At 40.4% G+C, this 18,337-nt stretch overlaps 1 protein-coding gene across 1 annotated transcript in view; it reads right to left on the bottom strand.

The window, feature by feature from the left end:
- Positions 1-3,929: 3,929 nt before the first annotated feature.
- The window catches only part of CHRM2 (cholinergic receptor, muscarinic 2), an 18,817-nt gene continuing 4,409 nt past the window's right edge, over positions 3,930-18,337 (bottom strand). The window contains exon 2 of the mRNA XM_010291259.1: positions 3,930-5,535. Within this exon, the coding sequence (XP_010289561.1) occupies positions 4,095-5,495 (1,401 nt within the window). The 5' untranslated portion in view covers positions 5,496-5,535 and the 3' untranslated portion in view covers positions 3,930-4,094. The remainder of the gene's footprint in view (positions 5,536-18,337) is intronic.

Below are 18,337 nucleotides of genomic sequence, written 5' to 3'. Positions count from 1 at the left end.
GGAGGGAGGGAAAGTAATCTTACCTATATACATGTATCTGTTGGCTTTGGACTATTTTTCATCAGGCAGTGTTCAAACAGTTTGCTATGTCCAAACAGATCCACATGATTTCTAACAAATCAAATGAAAATCCCAAACAGAAGGCTGACAGAAATTTTTCTTAGGTTTTGTCCTCACTGGAAAACAGATTTCCCAACATTACTTCAGCTTGTTTCTTTCTTTCATTCATTCTTTCTTTTTTTTTTTTTTTTACCATAGATGTCTTTAATACCCAGAAAATGTGCCAGTTAGATTGACATATCTTCAGGCTGTTGTCCTCTCCCTGGAGGGTGAAGATAGGGTTGGCCTGTGACAGTACAAATCACTCCCCATCGGCTGCGGGCTTGGTCAATGACTTGACAGATCCTGCTGCAGCAGGGCTACTGTCAAGTGTTGGTTGGGCCTTTCCAGTTTTAGCCTGTTTCTGGAAGTAATTAAAAAGAAGAAAAAGAAAGAGCAAGAAGTGCTAGCTGCAGATTTTTTGTTGTTGGTTGGGTTTTTTTGTCTCATTAGTCACCTGCACAGTTTGCTCAATTTCTACGTGAAACAGAAGTGTCCAGTGCAGCACATGGTGTGGACATGCCGCTGGGTTCCTCTGGCCAAGCCCAAGGTGAAGACGTGGCAGCACCAGCAGCAGGGCCACCTGGGGCCTTGGGGGCGACGGGGCGCAGGTGACAGCTGGGGAAGCTGGAGGAGGTACCCAGGGAGCGTTGCTCTTCAAGACCGACATCTACATCTCGCAGAACTATCACTCAGAAGGGAAGTGAAACCTGGTGAACGTGGTTTGGGACACAAAGGAAAGACATAAGAGCTCAAAAGATGTTCAAAAGAACAAGTTATTATGCGGCTTTGAAAGATTATCCCACTTTTTGTCTTACTGAGCCACAACCAGCTGAAGACCTGAGAGGATTCCCAGTATCTCAGGGCAAGGCTCTGCATCCTCTCTGCCTCCGGGAGGGGATAGACAGTGTCATGAGTAAGTGTTGGCTCTGCACCTCCCACCAGCTACCAGTGAGTGCAACATGGACACAATCCCATGCAATATCTTGAATGTTAGATGATTATTTTCCATATATATAAACCATGTTGGGGTATGAGTTTGCATGCCTGTGTGTACATGCATAGGCATGTACATTATGTCATGTATTTTTACATTGTTTAATTGGCTGCGAATGTGGATGTACTGTGGAAATATTTTTCCAATGAACTGGTACAAGGTGTAAACACACAGGATTGTGTGTCCTGGAAGCCTTTTAAATATACCATAACACAAACAAAAGCATCTTGTCCTTTGGGATCAAAAGCACAGGTGGTGCTAGGGAAAAGTGCTATAAAGCTTCAAACTGAAGGTTTTTCTTCTTGTTTGTTTGTTTCATGAATGCTAACCCCAAAATATTTTTTTTCTGCATGGTATTTTGAGTGTCATCACATCACATAATGAAAAAGTATAATTGTAATCTATATTTTGCACTTCTTAACCTGTAAACTTGTCCTTAGCTGTTAGAGGAATTCATAATTTATGAACAAGTAGCAGCTTCAAAGGTCAGAGTAAAGGATTTGCGCACTTGCTGGAAAACTGGAGTTAGAAGATTAAATAAGAATATACAAACCGTTATTTCCTGATTTGAGTATCTGTACTATTGATACCCACAGCACTTGCTGAAAGAAAGAAGCAGATGTGTTCCTTTCATTAAACTTTTCTAAAGATGAATGATTTAGAAAATGAACAGATTTTATTTTATCTTTGATTTTTTATGTGCATTTTTTAACACTGTAAGAGAATAAATAGTCTAGAAATGACCATGTAAGTCCTTCCTTTGACCTGTCAAGATGTTAGCGACTGTAGTTTTAAAAGACAAGCAGCACTCAGTTTTGCAAGCCTTATCATTGCATTATTCTTCCTTACAAGCAGGAAGATGAAAATCCTGATAGTAAATATGACTCAAGGTGAGTGAGGGTTGCAAAATTAGATCCTTGGCTACATGAAGACACTTAGATATATTAGGATGAAATCACTAGGGATATAAAATCAATGAATGCATATTAAGACACATTAATCCTGAGTTTAATGTGGCCTTAATTTACTGCAGTTTAATCCTCCTCATTTTCACTTTCTGTTAGGAACTTGTACTTTGAAACATGAAAATTGTCATATTGCCGAAGTTCTTTGCTTCTGTGTTCCAATAAGGTAGTCAAATGAAAAACTGAAGTCTGCAAGGTTAATTTCCACATAATCTTGAAAGCTTCTATTTTGAAGTGCATTTTGGAAGACTCTAATGTAGTAGCATGAAATAACAGAACAAACTGGTGTCCTGTTTGGTAGGTGGCTTTCACTTCAGAAGACAGTCTCTCAGGACATTGTCTATGCAGCAAACTACTTTTTTGGGTAACAGAATCTGTAGGTGTACATTCACTAGTGCCTGGAAGTTAGAGTTGCTAAGAAGGAGGTAACTAGAATATGCATAACTCACAATTGCTGTTTTCAGTAATCTGATACACTTTGCCCTATCCACACAGTGCTCAGTTGTGCTACAATAAATATCGAATATTGAAATAGTAAATTCTTTGCAAGGCAGACAGAGTCTGAATTTGAGCTGGTGTGGAGTAGCAGATAATACTTGAACTTTACCCCTGCCAACCCCCCATCCAGACTATTTCAGTATCTGGTTTTGTGTAATCACTCTTTTCCTCTCTGCCTTTTTAGTAGCGTTATCCCGTGGCTTACAATGGGAATATTGCTCCCAGCTAGTACAAAAGGCGATGTAGCCAATGCCTTTTCCACAAAGTAAATATCTTGTCAAGAATACACCTAGGAAGGACCTTGGTTTCACACTAAGGGCTTAGGCAGAGCTTGATCCGTGTGGACATGCCAGTCCATCTTATACTTTTCCTCAATAAATGAATGAGAATCATCTTTTGACTAGACAAGATCATAGTTATCTAATATTAACTATTCATTCTGTGGAGCCTCAGCATACCTCTTCATCATACATTCAACTTTAAAAGGATGTAACCTCCATTTTCCTAGTAATAAACTTGTTTCTATTCTTCAACTGAGGTCCTTTGTTTGGCCACCATGGTGGCTGACTAGATAATAATTTTGAATTTACAACTTTTTTTGATATTCAGTCTATGTGCCCTGGACAAGTAAGGTACAAAAAGGAAGAAAAGGCTGATGGAGGTAAAAGACAAATCCACAGGTGGATGTTATATGACAAAAAAAGTGAACAAAATTTTCTGAAAAGCTTTGGTTTACATGGATGCTGAAATAGTCTTGGGATGTAACAATCTGGAAGAGACTGCCTTTTTTCACTTTTATCTTGATGTGATGAAGGAATCACAGAACAAAAGCCCCTAGAAGGGAAGTACCAAAAGACAGACTTTGAATGATCCACAGGTTAGGCAATGGTTACATGTTGAACATAAGTACACTTTCAGAACTGATGCATTTTTGGAAATGGTAGTGTCACAAACAACGTAAAATAACTTTCATCATGATTTACCTAATATTAAGGTTTTTACATGACAGTGACAAAAAAACATTTAAACAACTTTGAGCTTTAGAAACCTTCTACCATGATTCATTTGTGTTATGTAAGGATCTTCCAAGCTCCTATGTCTCTTCCACACAGTTATTGTTAAAATTTCCTTCTTTTTTTCCCCTAGATGAAGCCATATTAAGCAGACACAGGAAAAAAAAAAGGAAAAAAAAAAAAGAACAAGGATTTTACACAGAATGACAAAAAATTGTAGACTCTAAAGCCCTTCTGCAGAATACTCTCAGAAAGCATGGACCTGTGCCTCCAGTCCACATACTTGAATAATTCCTCAAACATCCCCATGTCCTCAAGATTTATTTATTTTCAATAATTAAAAAAATGTTTTTAAGTGTAGTTCTCAGGGATGGAGCTGATGCCATGTTAGTATTTCCACTAACATCCTGGATTGAACAATCCGTAGAAGAGCATAAAGTGCTATGGCATTGGTTTTTTTTAATTTAATTTGAAACTTCTTCACCCTTTCCATTATTATTTTTATTTTTAATGTTATTATTTTTACCTTGTAGCTCCTATATTCTTGTAATGACACATAAGAAGGTGCTTAAAGGTCTTCTTGAAAGTAGCATTGCAGAGCGCATAACAAGCAGGGTTGATGGTGCTGTTGATATAACAGAGCCAATAACCTATGGTCCATACAGTGCCAGGGATGCAGGATGTGCAGAAGCTGTTGATGAGCACCATCACATTGTATGGGGTCCAGGTGATGATGAAGGCCAGGAGGATAGCCAAAATAGTTCTTGTCACTTTTTTCTCTCTAGAAGGAGGTGGTTTCTTTTTGGCTGGCTGCTTTGTCATCTTGACGATTTTCCGGGCTACACTATTTTGCTTCTCCTCCCCATTTGTGCCTACAATCTCCACAGTAGTGTTAGTAGGAGCACAGCAGTCACCCTTTTGGGACTTGGTGACTATCCTGATGCATGTCAGCTTGGAGTTCTCCACTTTGAGATGGTCTTGGGAGGCAGAAGCCTGGCTGACATCTTTGGCAGCTTCATCCTCTTTCATATTAGAAGCGACCACACTGACAGAGGTGGAGTCATTGGAGCTCTCCTTCTCCTCCCCTTGAACACAGTTCTCCGTCACAGTCTCTGCACTGGTTTTTCCATTCTGAATTTTGCTGTGCTCCAACCCATCACCACTTGTTGGGATGTTGTTATTGTTTGGTTTGACTATTTTACCTTGGACAAGGCTGGGGGAAACTGTATCTTGGTTTTGGGCAGCTTCCTTTTTCCCTTTCTTTATCCGACTCTTACTGGCTCGAGAGATTTGCCAGTAAAGGACAGTCATGATGATAACAGGCAAATAGAAGGCTGCAATGGCAGTGCCAAAAGTGACAGCAGCGTTGGAAAAAAACTGGATGTAGCAATCCCCATCTGGGACAGTCCTTCCTCCCACAATGAACTGCCAGAAGAGAATTGCAGGGGCCCACAGGATGAAGGACAGCACCCATGCAGCTGCAATCATCATGCCTGCCATCTTAGTGGTCCGCTTTACAGGATATGTCAGAGGCTTGGTAACACAAAAGTATCTGTCAAAGCTGATAATGAGGAGGTTCATTACGGAGGCGTTGCTGACCACATAGTCAAGAGCCAACCAGAGGTCGCACACCACAGGCCCTAAAGGCCAGTAACCTATCACAGTGTAGAGGGTATATAGGTTCATAGAAAAGATGCCAATGATCAAGTCAGCACAGGCCAAGCTGAACAGGAAATAGTTGTTGACAGTCTGCAGGTGCCTGTTGACTTTGATTGACACCATGACAAGGATGTTCCCAATTATGGTGACTAGACTGAGAGACCCTGCTACCAGGACGATGAAGACCACCTCAACAGTTTTATAGGGGCTTTCCAGAGCCATCACATTTTCAGTAGAAGAGTTTATGTACGTTGAGTTATTCATTTCTGTTCTGCTTAAGAAGATACCCAAATATCACTTGAACCTGCAGAGGAAAGAAAACAAAACAAAACCAGCATGAAATAAGTCCCTTTGCCTTTAGAAAATGGATCCCAGAAAAACTACTTGGAAAGAGTTTGAATGTAAAAGATATGTGCAGAAGTACTAGTCAGCTTTGGCTAATGAAAACACCTTGCAACATACAATATCCCCTTAGGAATAACATACCAATAGGATACTTCTAAATATGTGACAAAGACACAAAGTTTGAATTCAGACCCAGATTTTAAAGTTCTCATATGCATTTTTCTCTTTGTCCTGTTATAAAACTAATAATGACTTGAAAATTTTGGAACCGGATCTGCGTATTGGTTTCTCTCCTACCAACAAAATGTTTCATTTTGGTCATTTCAAACCCTATTCCAAATAAAGAAATCCAGTCCTAAGGGTATGCCATTCTTATAACCCAAGGTGAAGATGTGATTTACCAGGAGCCAGATCACACAAAGGTGGCTTATGTTTCCATCTTTCCTTCATGTTCCACCTGGGTACGCTTCTGTGAGGGTTGTGGAACAAGTTTGTGTCATGTCTCCCTCCAGTTTTCTTACACTGCAGTTACTTTTTTTGTCAACACTTGCACAGATGTTGGCACTGAATCAAACTGAAGTTATTACTCTGACAATAAACAAAAAAAGGGTAGGTCCATTGAAGTCAATAGAATTAGTAAACTCACCTCAGTTGAGCATCTGGCTATCTAGTTAGATATGTACAATTTTTTAAAGTTTTTTTCCCATTTCAGTGAGATTAAAGTGATTTTTTACATCCTCTTGATTATTTGTACCTGGAAAAAGGATTGTTGTTTGTTGTTTTTTTTAACATGATGAGGTTATCTCTTGATGCTTGCTTGCTTGTACTTTCCTTAGTTTTTCAAATCACAAAGCTATGACAAAAATCGTGAAAGGGATGGCATGGTAACGATAAAGAAAGAAACAGGTAAAAATCCGTTCTCTTTATACAAGTGTTTAAAAGGCCAAGTGCAAGGTCCTGCACATGGGTCAGGGCAATCCCAAGCACAAATACAGGCTGGGTGGAGAATGGATGGAGAGCAGCCCAGAGAAGGACTTGGGGGTGCTGGTTGATGAGAAGCTCAGCATGAGCCGGCAATGTGCGCTCACAGCCCAGAAGGCCAACTGTATCCTGGGCTGCATCAAAAGAAGCATGGCCAGCAGGTCAAGGGAGTTGATTCTGCCCCTCTACTCTGCTCTGGTGAAACCCCACCTGGAGTACTGCATTCAGCTCTGGGGCCTCAACATAAGAAGGGCATGGACCTGTTGGAATGAGTCCAGAGGAGGGCCATGAAGATCATCAGAGGGCTGGAGCACCTCTCCTATGAAGACAGGCTGAGAGTTGGGGTTGTTCAGCCTGAAGAAGAGAAGGCTCTGGGGAGACTTTATTGTGGCCTTTCAGTACCTAAAGGGAGCCTACATGGAAGCTGGAGAGAGACTTTTTACAAGGGCATGTAGTGACAGGATGAGAGGCAATGGCTTTAAACTGAAAGAGGATAAATTGAGATTAGGTGTAAGGAATAAATTCTGCACTGTGAGGGTGGTGAGGCACTGGAACAGGTTGCCCAGAGAAGTTTTGGATGCCCCATCCCTGGAAGTGTTCAAGGCCAGGTTGGATGGGGCTTTGAGCAACCTGGTCTAGCGGAAAGTGTCCCTGCCCATGGCAAGGGAGTTTGAACTAGATGACCTTTAAGTTCCCTTCTGACCCAAACCATTCTATGATTCTATGATACACAGCAATTCTTTTTGTGCCCTGTATAACCAACTGGCAGTACTCAATAAATAGCAATTAAACTACTAGCAACATACATGTGATAGAAGACCAATAAAACAGCACATGCTTTTGCCTAAGGATATATACTGTATTTTGTGCATCCCCTGGAAGTCAACAGAATGCACTGGACTTGGACAGCCAGTCTCTGAGCGGTCATTATTTACGAGCTGTGCTCAAGGGATTATTGAACCATGAAGGCCAGATGTTGCAAGAGAAGTTAGGCTGTTTCTAACTGGAATATTCTCCTTTTTTCCCCACCCATAAGGCATCACTTGTTTAAGACAGAGCTTCTAAAAGTGAGGGTGCAATCAAAGGAAGACAAAAAATTCAGTTATGCTTGGCTCCTCCATACATCAGGTATTACGGAAACCTTCTCTGCCCCTGTGACTAATCTGCTGATGCTCAGATATATACAATCCATGTCACTTAAACAAAGCAATGCGTTTTCACTGTCATTTCATCACTGCGTATTTTCTTTCAGATGCAAAAAGAAGATGATGCAAAATGTCAGCACAACAGCAAAACCTCCCCCGACCTCTAAGAAAAATAAGCAAGTCTGTCTCTGTGGAAAAGTCAAAATGCTATACCAGGTTAAAGGTTTTCTGTCTGAGGCAACTTTGTAATCTTGTAATTTATACTTAAAGAAATAAAACAGGCAGAAGGTGGGGCTCATGCATTTGTCTTTGCTTCTAAAAACAGCTAAGATTTTTTTGCCAATTCCACGTTGAAGTGAACACATGCATAAATAGAGGAATATAAGGCTAGACAGAAATTTTTTTCCTACTATCTGTTCACAGGTACATCCTTAAAATCCTTGGGGTCAGGTTCAAGAGAACAAAACTGTGAGGAGGAACGCTTTAATTAAATATGTGGTTTGTACAGCAAGAACAGGCTGAGGAGAATATAACAGAGTTTATACTCTGTGCAAAAAACATATAGGAGAATAGTTCAGGTATCTTTAATATATAGGACTGTCATTTCAGCAATTCACTCTGTACTTTTCACCCAAAGCTTCACAGCTGAGCAGCTGGCTATCCAGTTAGATGTGCAAGATACCAATTTTTGGGGGGGCTAGCTAAGAACTTCTCCCAAGCAAGGCTGTTTATGAACATTCTTGACAGAATGCATTTTTGATGAAAAGACAAAATAACTCACAGAGATGTATTGATTTCCAAAAAATTTCAGCTGAGTTTGTGATCCAAGGCTCTGCAGCTACCTCTGGTGACAGAGAGTGAGAGGGGGAGCAAGAAGGGAAGAGTGAGAGAGAGATCAGAGCTGAAAAAATTGTGCTTTATGATAAGAAAACAGGTGTTTCTCTACAATTTCATTTTGACAAAATGTTCAGACATTTTGTTTTCATTCCACTGAAGAACCAGAATTAATTTTAAAACCTTAAGACTTGTGAAACTAAATTACCACCTCCCAGCTAACTTTATTCCTAAGTTTTTCAGCTGATTTTTTACCCACTTCCAGTGGAAACATTGGTAAGTGAGTATAAATTCTCTTGATTTTATTATCTCTGGTGCAAGGAGCTGGATGAGAGCTAAAAGCTAATTTTATTTGTTAGGAATAGGATTTCACCATGATCCCTTTCCCAGTGATCCATCTCTGCACAAAACTTCCCTGCCATGAAAGGGCTCGTAGTTATGGACTGCAAATTACTTCGACAATTATGGCTTTCTTGGATATGGAGAAACCTACCTGCTATCACTTACTCCAGTAAAATCTTCCTTTGCTTGCATCAATACGACTGTAAAGTGAACCCTGTTTTGCTGTGTGTGTTGACGAGAAGGTATAGGGCTGGAGAAATGTTTGATTTCAACCGACATATGTCATTGCTGCTGATTGTACCAGCATTATGGGAGCAGAGACAGGGGTATGCATGCTTCCTAATCCAAGACCCCCTGAAATCTGCTGGACTCTTTCCTCTTGGCTCCAGTAGGGTTTGAATCAGGCCAATAGTGAGGTTTCTGTTTCTTATTGTGGCTGCTTTCTCCCTCGATACAAGACTGCCTGTGGACTACTTTTGTTTTTGCCATGCCACGGAGCCCATCTCTCCTGTTGGAGATGCAGTTGTTATGGGAACAGATGTTGTTCATCAGGCAGACCTACTGGGCAGAGGCATTTTAAGGTAATATGACCTCCCGTTATGAGAAGTACCAGATCTTATTCTTGAACAAACAGAGCTCTCCCCTGCAAGCCCATGGGTGTTTGTGTGAGTTGCACAATATTGCACTGACTCCCGTGGACTACCATAATTTATCCTTGTATACGAAGTGCATTCTTGCTAAACAGAGAACACCCAGAAAAGGCAAGAAATTTCTCTTGTGACCTGAAAACCAACCAAGTTCATATTCTGAAATATATTTTAAAATATATATGACTTTGTGGAATGCAAACACCATAATCACTGCGTGGAAAGTGTCCGAAGCCAAGAAATCCATTGTTTGATATTTGGTATGTAATTGGGAAACATTTCCAGTGCAGTAATTTCTCCCCTCTGAAGAATTACTTCATAGTGCTGAAAATCATTCCCTTCCCTTCTCTTGACTAGACAAGGGTTTGGGGCAGAACTGTGGGATTTGGTGGGCTACATGGTACATGCACTTTTGGCCTGGTGTGATGCCAGGACTTTTTGAAGTGAGTAGTAGATGTGCAGCAGGGCAAGGGTGGGTTACCCTGGACCCCCATTACCACTCACAAGGAGAAACGTAGTCCAGGCTGGCACAGGCCGGAATAAACCTTCACAGAGCATGCTGGTAGCCACAGTCTGCTTTGCGTTCTTTCATTTGCCTCCCTATCAGCCACTGGGAACAGCAAAACAGATGTCTGATGGGTGAATTCTCTAGGCTGGATCATTGTAAGACGGAACCACAGCGAGTGTGAGGAAGCAAAATGATGCCATTGAGGGTATTTATCCTATTCCATTGCAAACCCTGAGGAGGGGGCCTGTAGAAATGGGAGGGCAAGGAGGAGGAACAAGGACTGCATGTCACCCTTAGGATGATGATCATCAAACAGGAGGTACTTAGGTATTACATCCTGCTGACTGTGCTTTCCACTTGCCCTGACAGGATCCCATCCCTACAGATGAATCTTGTAGCAATCATTGTAATTTTAAATTTAGAATGTATCTCCAACAGCTGTCTCAAAATGGACTATGGAAATGTTGTGTATGTTGAAAAAAAAAGGCCCATATGTCACGCCTGTCAAAGTTTATTAGACAAATCCTTCCTCTGTATTGTGCATATTGCCAAGTTAGATATGGTAAGGATTTACTGGCTTCTTTGGATCCTCTGGAGCCACATGAAGGTCAAGACATGAAAGAGGAAGCAAATGATCTGTACCTGAAAGTTATAATTGTGATTCAAATGGGATTACCTGGGAACCTATGGGCACTGTTACTTTGAGTACTTTTCAGCATTCAACTCTCAAATGAAAGTAAAATATACATTTTTTAAATTTTCCTCTTTGATCCAGTTCCTCTCCAGTACAAACCTATGTAAAATGGATTTGATTTTTGCTGTAGCAATAATAACTTTTTTTCCTGGGCTGATTTTTGTCCTGAACTGTACTGGTTTTGACTCTAAATTCCTTCCTGGCACCATTTAAAGCCACAGTGTGAAAAAAAAGAGAGAAACAAAACCCCTAAGCACATGACAAATATACTAGGCATGTTAGTCAGAATTTATTACAGACTTAGAGATTACAGACCTAGTGTAGGCTTTTGGTAAAAAATAAATTTCAGAAAATTCCCAAATATCAAAAAACTAAAATCATCACCACATGGGTTACCTTCTGCAATCCATTGAAACTAGAAATATCTTTGCAAAGTTTTACTGTCTCGGTGTGGTCCATTCTTCTCATTTTCATGCACTTTTGTTTTTCTTGGTCAACACATGTCCTACAAAAAAAGATTTTGTGGGCCTGTCTGGATCTACTTTTCCCCACCTCATCATGAAGGGTATGTAAGGGCAAAATAAAGAATTTCTACACGTATCTTGAAAACACAAGTAGATTAAAGTCATAGAGCATTAGCAAAAGCAGACTAACATTGTGATACTAACAATAACTGAAATAAAGCAAAAATAAAATTATTCATCCAAAAGCAGTAGGGAACTGTACATGAGTAGGTGGCAGTGCTGGCATCAACACTGTTGTCTCTGTGCTATTGTTAGGGTTTGAAGATTTGTGCAACTATTAACTACATCTTGCTAACTGCTGTTCTAATAGTCTCAAACTGGTAAACATAGTCCCATAAGCCCAGCTGGTTTGTATTCAAAATCATAGAATCATGGAATTATTTATGTTAGAAAAGACCTTCAAGATCATCAAGTCCAACCCTTAACCTAGCACTGCCAAGTTCTCCATGTCCCTAAGTACCATGTCTACATGTCTTTTAAATACCTCCAGGCATGGTGACTCCACCACTTCGCTGGGTGGCCTGTTCCAATGCTTGACCACTCTTTCGGTAAAGAAATTTTTCCTAATATCCAGTCTAAACCTGCCCTGGTGCAACCTGAGACCATTTCCTTCCATCCTATGATTTGTTACTTGGGAGCTGAGAATGACACCCACCTCACCACAACCTCCTTTCAGGTAGTTGTAGAGAGCGACAAGGTCTGCCCTGAGCCTCCTTTTCTCCAGGCTAAACAACTGCAGTTGCCTCAGCGACTCCGCGTCAATCTTGTTCTCCAGACCCCTCACCAGCTTCGCTGCCCTTCTCTGGACACGCTCCAGCATCTCAATGCCTTCCTGTAGTGAGGGGCCCAAAACTGAACACAGTATTTGAGGTACGACCTCACTGGTGCTGAGTACAGGGAGACAATCACTTCCCTAGTCCTGCTGGCCACACTATTTTTGATACAATATCACACGAGGAAAAGTATAGGCAGTATAGAAAAAAAATACAATAATCTCTTCAGTTTCAGGAAATTACCAAAAAGAAGCAGTTTTTCCTCAAAGGTCTGTATAATTATGTATTTCTACTATATTGACACTGTTGTTGTTACTATTGCTATTGTTATGGTGATAGTTACCCACTGGTACTAGGGCACTTTATTATCTTTCTCTAAGTATAGTTTTGGCTGCAGATATGTCTCTGTTTTTCAGGACTTGTGTAATCAAGAGAGTATTTGCATTTGGTCTTTGGGCAGCTGACATCATTCCAAGTTAAACTCTGCATCTTAATGCATTGGGCAAACCTGAAAAAATGTTTAATAAGCATGATTTTATCTAAGTGTTTTTGATGTACAAAATGGGATTTTTACCTCCTGGGCTAGAGGAGATAACTTCACTCGTGTGCCTCCTTATTCTTGCTAGGATTGTATAAAAAGAACCCTTGGCCCCAAAGCAGTGAGCACATAGCCAAGGCTCTTGGCTATGGCAAGGCTTTTCTCTGCATTCTGGTGGAACCATATGATATGGTTGCCCATATGGTAGAAGTGAGTGAATACGATGGTCCCTATAATTCCTTCTGAGTCCTACCTGCAATGCTGCGCACCTCAGCTTGTTGGAGGTGCTTACACGCTGGAGGGAATTTGCAGAACGGCAACTGAAAAGGCAGAGTGTTTCACGACTACATTTCAGGCAAAGTAAATGGTTCAGGACACTTTCGCTGTGCAAAGCTAGAATAGAATAGAATAGCAATTTTTTTTTCTTTTTTCAGGTAAGCTGTGAAGTGTATGTGGGTGGGAGTCTGGAAATCTAATTACTAAGATCAAAAGAATTTTATAATCCAGAAATCAGAGAACAAAGTAATATTTGGTCTACAGAGTATGAAAGGCAAAATGGAGCTCTTACTGAAGCAACCCACAGCGCGCTCTAGAGGGTTGACTTAAATGGATAGGATCTTCATCTAGAGGCACAAAAAGGTAGCTACCACACAAAGCAGTAATTTCCAGCAGTAGGATGGATTCAACATGTGCTGAAAATTTAGTTGCAACCTAAGTATCTCTCAGGTGGAGGAGCCCCATATTTTACTAAATTTACATTTTATTATAATTATGGAGAAAATGTATAATTTGATGAAATTCTGAAACATTACAGTTAGGTATTCTTGTAGCAAACAGTTTGAATACTGAGGTATAATTAGACTGGGGTAGCCACTGCACAGACACATGCTCAGGCCTGAGTTTACCCACTGCATCCAGTATCATTTAGTTGTCACTTTAGGCATGATCCAACTCAAAGTATTGAGTAGGTCGCAAATAGGTCAGAAGTGGCTGGTATCACCAAAAGGGACTAGCTCATGCCACATACACCTTTCACCAGTGGACCTATGCTGATTTCCACTTGCTGAGGTTATTGGCTAGCTAGAAAAGGGAGATCAAAGTTTTGATCTTTGAAATCTGACAGATTTCAGTTTTCTCTCCTTGCTCTGCAGCACTGTTGCTGGAAGTTGACTGAAGCTCCTCACACCAGTCAACCCCAACAAGACAAGTTTTAGCTGACTATAAATATCTTCAAGCAATTTAGATAAAATACTCATACCACAACTCAGCCTAAAATTATACCCATCTTCAGCCCTGAGAAAGGTTCCCTCAGCAGAAGAGTTATTTAAGCTTCTGTTAAGATTGAAGATCATTAGATTCCAGGATATATTCTCTGAAGGAACAGTGCCATGATTGGTAAGTACTGCCTCTGCAGCCCAGCATGAATTGGAGGCACAGTACTTCATTATCCTTGTATTAGCTAAAAAACCTTATAAGAGCTACTCAAAGTCCCTAGGTGACAAGTGTCAAAGATAGGGAAAGAGGATAGGGTTCAGAAGGCAGACTGAAACAATTTGTTTTGAATACCTGGAGCTAATGCATAACAGAAATGCATCTCTTATTTAAAACATGTACAGGTAACTCTAAAGAAAACCCCAACAAAACAAAACAAAAATCAAACAAAAAACCAAAACCACTCTCTTTCTGATTTTTCCTGGTTTACATGATGTTTTTCTGCCCCAAAGACTGAAGGAATATTGGTGATGAAATAACAGAGAACTGTTATTTCAATAATACAGTACAGGGGTATGTTTCAAAGAACCACTGATTAACCCCTTCAACCTGCCAGTGAACCCAGCAAAGATTCTGTGATATTTCAATGAATCTCTGCAAATCTCTCCAAGTCCTGGAGGTCCTTTTGTGACCCTGAATAAAGCCGTGGAGACTCACTGTTCCTTGGGGATTTTGCAGCCTTCAGTAGTGTCTCTGACAGGAATATTAACAGACTGAGGGCCCAAAGGTACTCTTGCTGAAGTTAAAGAAAATCTTTCATTTTCCCGTGGTTGGAAATGGTGTTAGCACATTGCTTTTATCAGTGATTTCCTTATTCACTCACTTATGATCTGGCAGACTCACTTGTGATACCTCTAGATGATCCTTGACCCTGCTTTGGAAAGTACCCAGTTTCTTTATTCAGCAAATGCTTTTAAAATTCTTATTAAGTCCGTTGTGGTCACTCTAGAACTAGTCCATTCTGCTTCTGTGTCCATTAATCTTGAGCATTTTTACACGTCTTCCATCTTACTTAACAGCTTACCTAAGAGGTAGATTAGATTAGAATAATAGAGAAGAAAGCTGACTCAGATATAAAAGGAGTTGGCTCAAATTCTTGCAAGAATTTAAGCATATGTTGAACTCAAGTTCAAACTTGTTTCTGAGAGGGCAGTTCAATCTTTTTTTATGTCTGTATTTCTGCAGACTGCATTTAAGGCAATGATAGTGAAATAGTGAAAGACGCTAATTAGTTCTATATCTTACCAGAAGGGAGTGGTACCTAAATTCCCAAATTGGGATCCTTATTTTGAAACCCATTCTGCAGTCTGAGAGAAGACTATTTGTGAAAAATAAAGATGCTAACAGTACTTAACAAAATGTTTGTAAATCTCAAATGAAGTGTTTGCTATAGCTAATTGTAAATACGTTGATCACAGCTATGATATAGTTTACTGTGAGCCTGCATTATCATCTCCCCTGTTGGGGACAGAGAACCTCACAGATGACATATTCCTTGCCAAAGGAAGGAAATACTTATTTAGCAGTTTTTCTGCAGCATTTATGTTCACAGTTACTACATTATTATAGGCTCTCTAAGTCTCTGACTGTGTTATGTTTCATTAAATGACTGCTACCTACTTTAATTACATAGACTGTAGTTGCAGACTAATTGCATTTTTGATCCACTCCAGGTTTAAGAAATCCATGTCCAATTCTGGCTTTGATGCATGGCTCCAGGTATTGGTCTCAACGCCCTGCAGTTACACTTAACAAGGTAAAATAGCTTAGCTTTGCATATGAATAATTCAGCATGGCATTAAGAGAAGCCCCTATCCTATGTTAAACAATAATGTAATGTTTAACAAGGTCGGCTTAATAACAGGAAACTGGGGCACTTGTCTCTGACTGCACCTTGTGTTAAAAAGATATTCAGCATCACTGGGCCGAGAAGACTAAAATGCATAAGCAAATATTCTCAGACTCTCTGCTCATTTTGATTTTTAAAGAAACTTTGCAAAGGTTGTTCACATCAAACTTTGACCTCTCTTGCATACTTGTAAAAAGAAAATAATGGGAACATTTGAAATGCAAGGTTTCAGAAGTGCTAAATAGGATTATTTGAAACCAAAATTATTAAAAGCCTGAGGGGCATTAATTAACACAGGATAGGTTATGTTTACTGCATGGGAACTGCTTTCATGGCAAAAGCTGCACATCAGCTTCACCAAGACTGTTGCTAGGACAAATTGACTTCCATGAAGTCAGCTGCTCTCCCATTTCTGGCACTGAGGTTCTCAAACTGTTTTTATTAATATCCTGAAATTCCATAATTACGCTGTAGATTACTCTCTTCCTTTGGCAGGTTTAGCTGTTTTGTCTGCAAGTTTGCGATCCCTGCTTCTTCATCTCAGACCACCTTTCCACAGTAACCATGTCCAAGGAGGAAAAGACTACTAATACGTTTTGTTTCCTGAGGTATTACTTTACCCTCATCATCTGCATGAACATGACCCAGTTCACTCAATCTGGTTCCATCTTTACTTAACAACACTTTAAATCGGGACTTGATGGTAAAGCAAACTTGTAGGAGGTGAAATACTATCTAGATAGGAATACTATCTAGTAATGTACTTAGGGAACAATCATCTCCTGCATCGAACTGCTGAGAACCCTGGGGTGTCACAGAATCATGTCTGAGATTAAATCCCTCACACTGTGCCCTGCAACAGCAACAGACTCACTCGGCAGCACTTGCTGCATTGCAACGTGCCTCTGTGCAGCACAAACCTATCTGATGGGCACCAGTACATGCCCAAAGACAGACGTGTCAGGAGATGCTGGGAAAGAGGAAAGAGAAACTAAATGGGGTGAAAGCAAGAGTAAGGCAATGGGGACAAGACGGGTGTGAATGAAAAAGAAAGGAAGTTAATGAGGAAAAAGCAAGAAAGAGTGACTGCAAGAGAAGAGTTCTGCAAGAGCAATCACCTGGGGTCTTTGAAAAATATGAATGAATTTCTACAACCTGTGGATGAAATGAAAATATATATGGTTTGTAGTTCTCCTGACCCTTCCTATTTTTCAATTAAATAATTTTTGTTTTTTTCTGTTACAATTGAATAACAACAAAATGAATATTTTTTAAAAGTTTTTTGAACACTGGTGCCCTTTTTTACTCTTCACCTCCCTTCTCCCCAGCAGAAAAGAAACAAAATAAACAAACATGTGAGCAAAACCTCCTAAACAAAATCCCTTCAAGTCAATCTATGGAATCAGGCCAATTTTAATTTCATTTTGAACTGCTTCTTTGAAACAATGAAACATTTAAAACAATAGGAAAACTATTTACAAACATTTTCATGCAGCTCAGAAAAACCTTTTCTTTAATTGCCATCCCTTATTGTCTGTTTTCAGTAGAAATTCTTTACAGACCTTGGTTTTAGTACCTGTCTGTATTGTCCCATGCCAGGCCATGGAGAGATTGGCTGTCATTCCCTCAAGTCTTGCATGTTAAGAAGTATTGTCAAAGCACTGGTGTGACTTGAAGGTCTGAAATCTCACCTCCAACAGTCATTCAAACATTTAATTTCCTAAATCCTGCTGCCATTCACTGAGACTTGGCCTCCATAACCTCTTTGGAGAAGAGAATAGAAATTATTTTTTTAAAAAGTTACGCTTTTTTCCCTAAGTAGGAAGTACAGTGTATTCAATCTTCCTATAGAGATTACTTTTCCCCCTGTAGATCGCTTCTGTTGTTTCCTGTGCTATTATTTATGTTGCAGACATGAACTTATTACCCTTTTGCCCTATCATTCTTTTATTGTTCAGTTCTGCAGCAAAGCCACGACCTTGCGCCTGGGACCATTAGCAATCAATTCCATGATGGGTCTGCCTCCAAAAGGTATGAGATCCAGACAACCAAGCAGGATTCAGATGTTTTTCCCCAGGTAAATCTGGCATTTCTCATAGGCTTTCTGTATTTCTGTCTGTGATCCCTGAGGAAGGCAAGTCGTGCAAAAATCCAATGGAAAGAAATTACATAAAATAAGCAGCAAAGGGAATCTGTGACCAAACTCCGGAGATCTCTAGAGCCTGGTGTCCAGTACACCACGTCCCTGCTGTCTTAGCTGAACTGGCAGAGGCACAGCTCAGTGCCACGGAACAGCCGCGGCTCTCCATGAAGTCACGTCCTGGGGATTTGAGTTGTAGTGGTACCTTTTTTAACCCGCTCCTGGTGGTATTACTAAGTGCCGCCTCTGCATCTCTTCTCCTTAGTGGCAATGCTCCTCCCTCAGATCTCTGCAGCGGCTCTGCTTTAGGGAGAACCAGGATCTGATCTGTAAGCTGTGGGTCTGGGACAGACCTATATCACCCTTCTCGTTCATTCCCCTTTCATTTGTCCTTGCTGCTTGCTGTAGCACCTGGTTACCTCTCTGCTGTTCAGATCAGTCTTCTGGCTATCATTTTATCTTAGCTTACACTGTGTTGTTTTCCTCATCTTCTGGTGTAACAGTTACTCCTTTC

This window comes from Phaethon lepturus, unplaced genomic scaffold (assembly GCF_000687285.1).
Source record: "Phaethon lepturus isolate BGI_N335 unplaced genomic scaffold, ASM68728v1 scaffold15350, whole genome shotgun sequence".
In the NCBI taxonomy this organism is placed as follows: Eukaryota; Metazoa; Chordata; class Aves; order Phaethontiformes; family Phaethontidae; genus Phaethon; species Phaethon lepturus.
Note: the sequence above shows the minus strand (reverse complement) of the source record. Positions and strands in the feature narration are given on the sequence as shown.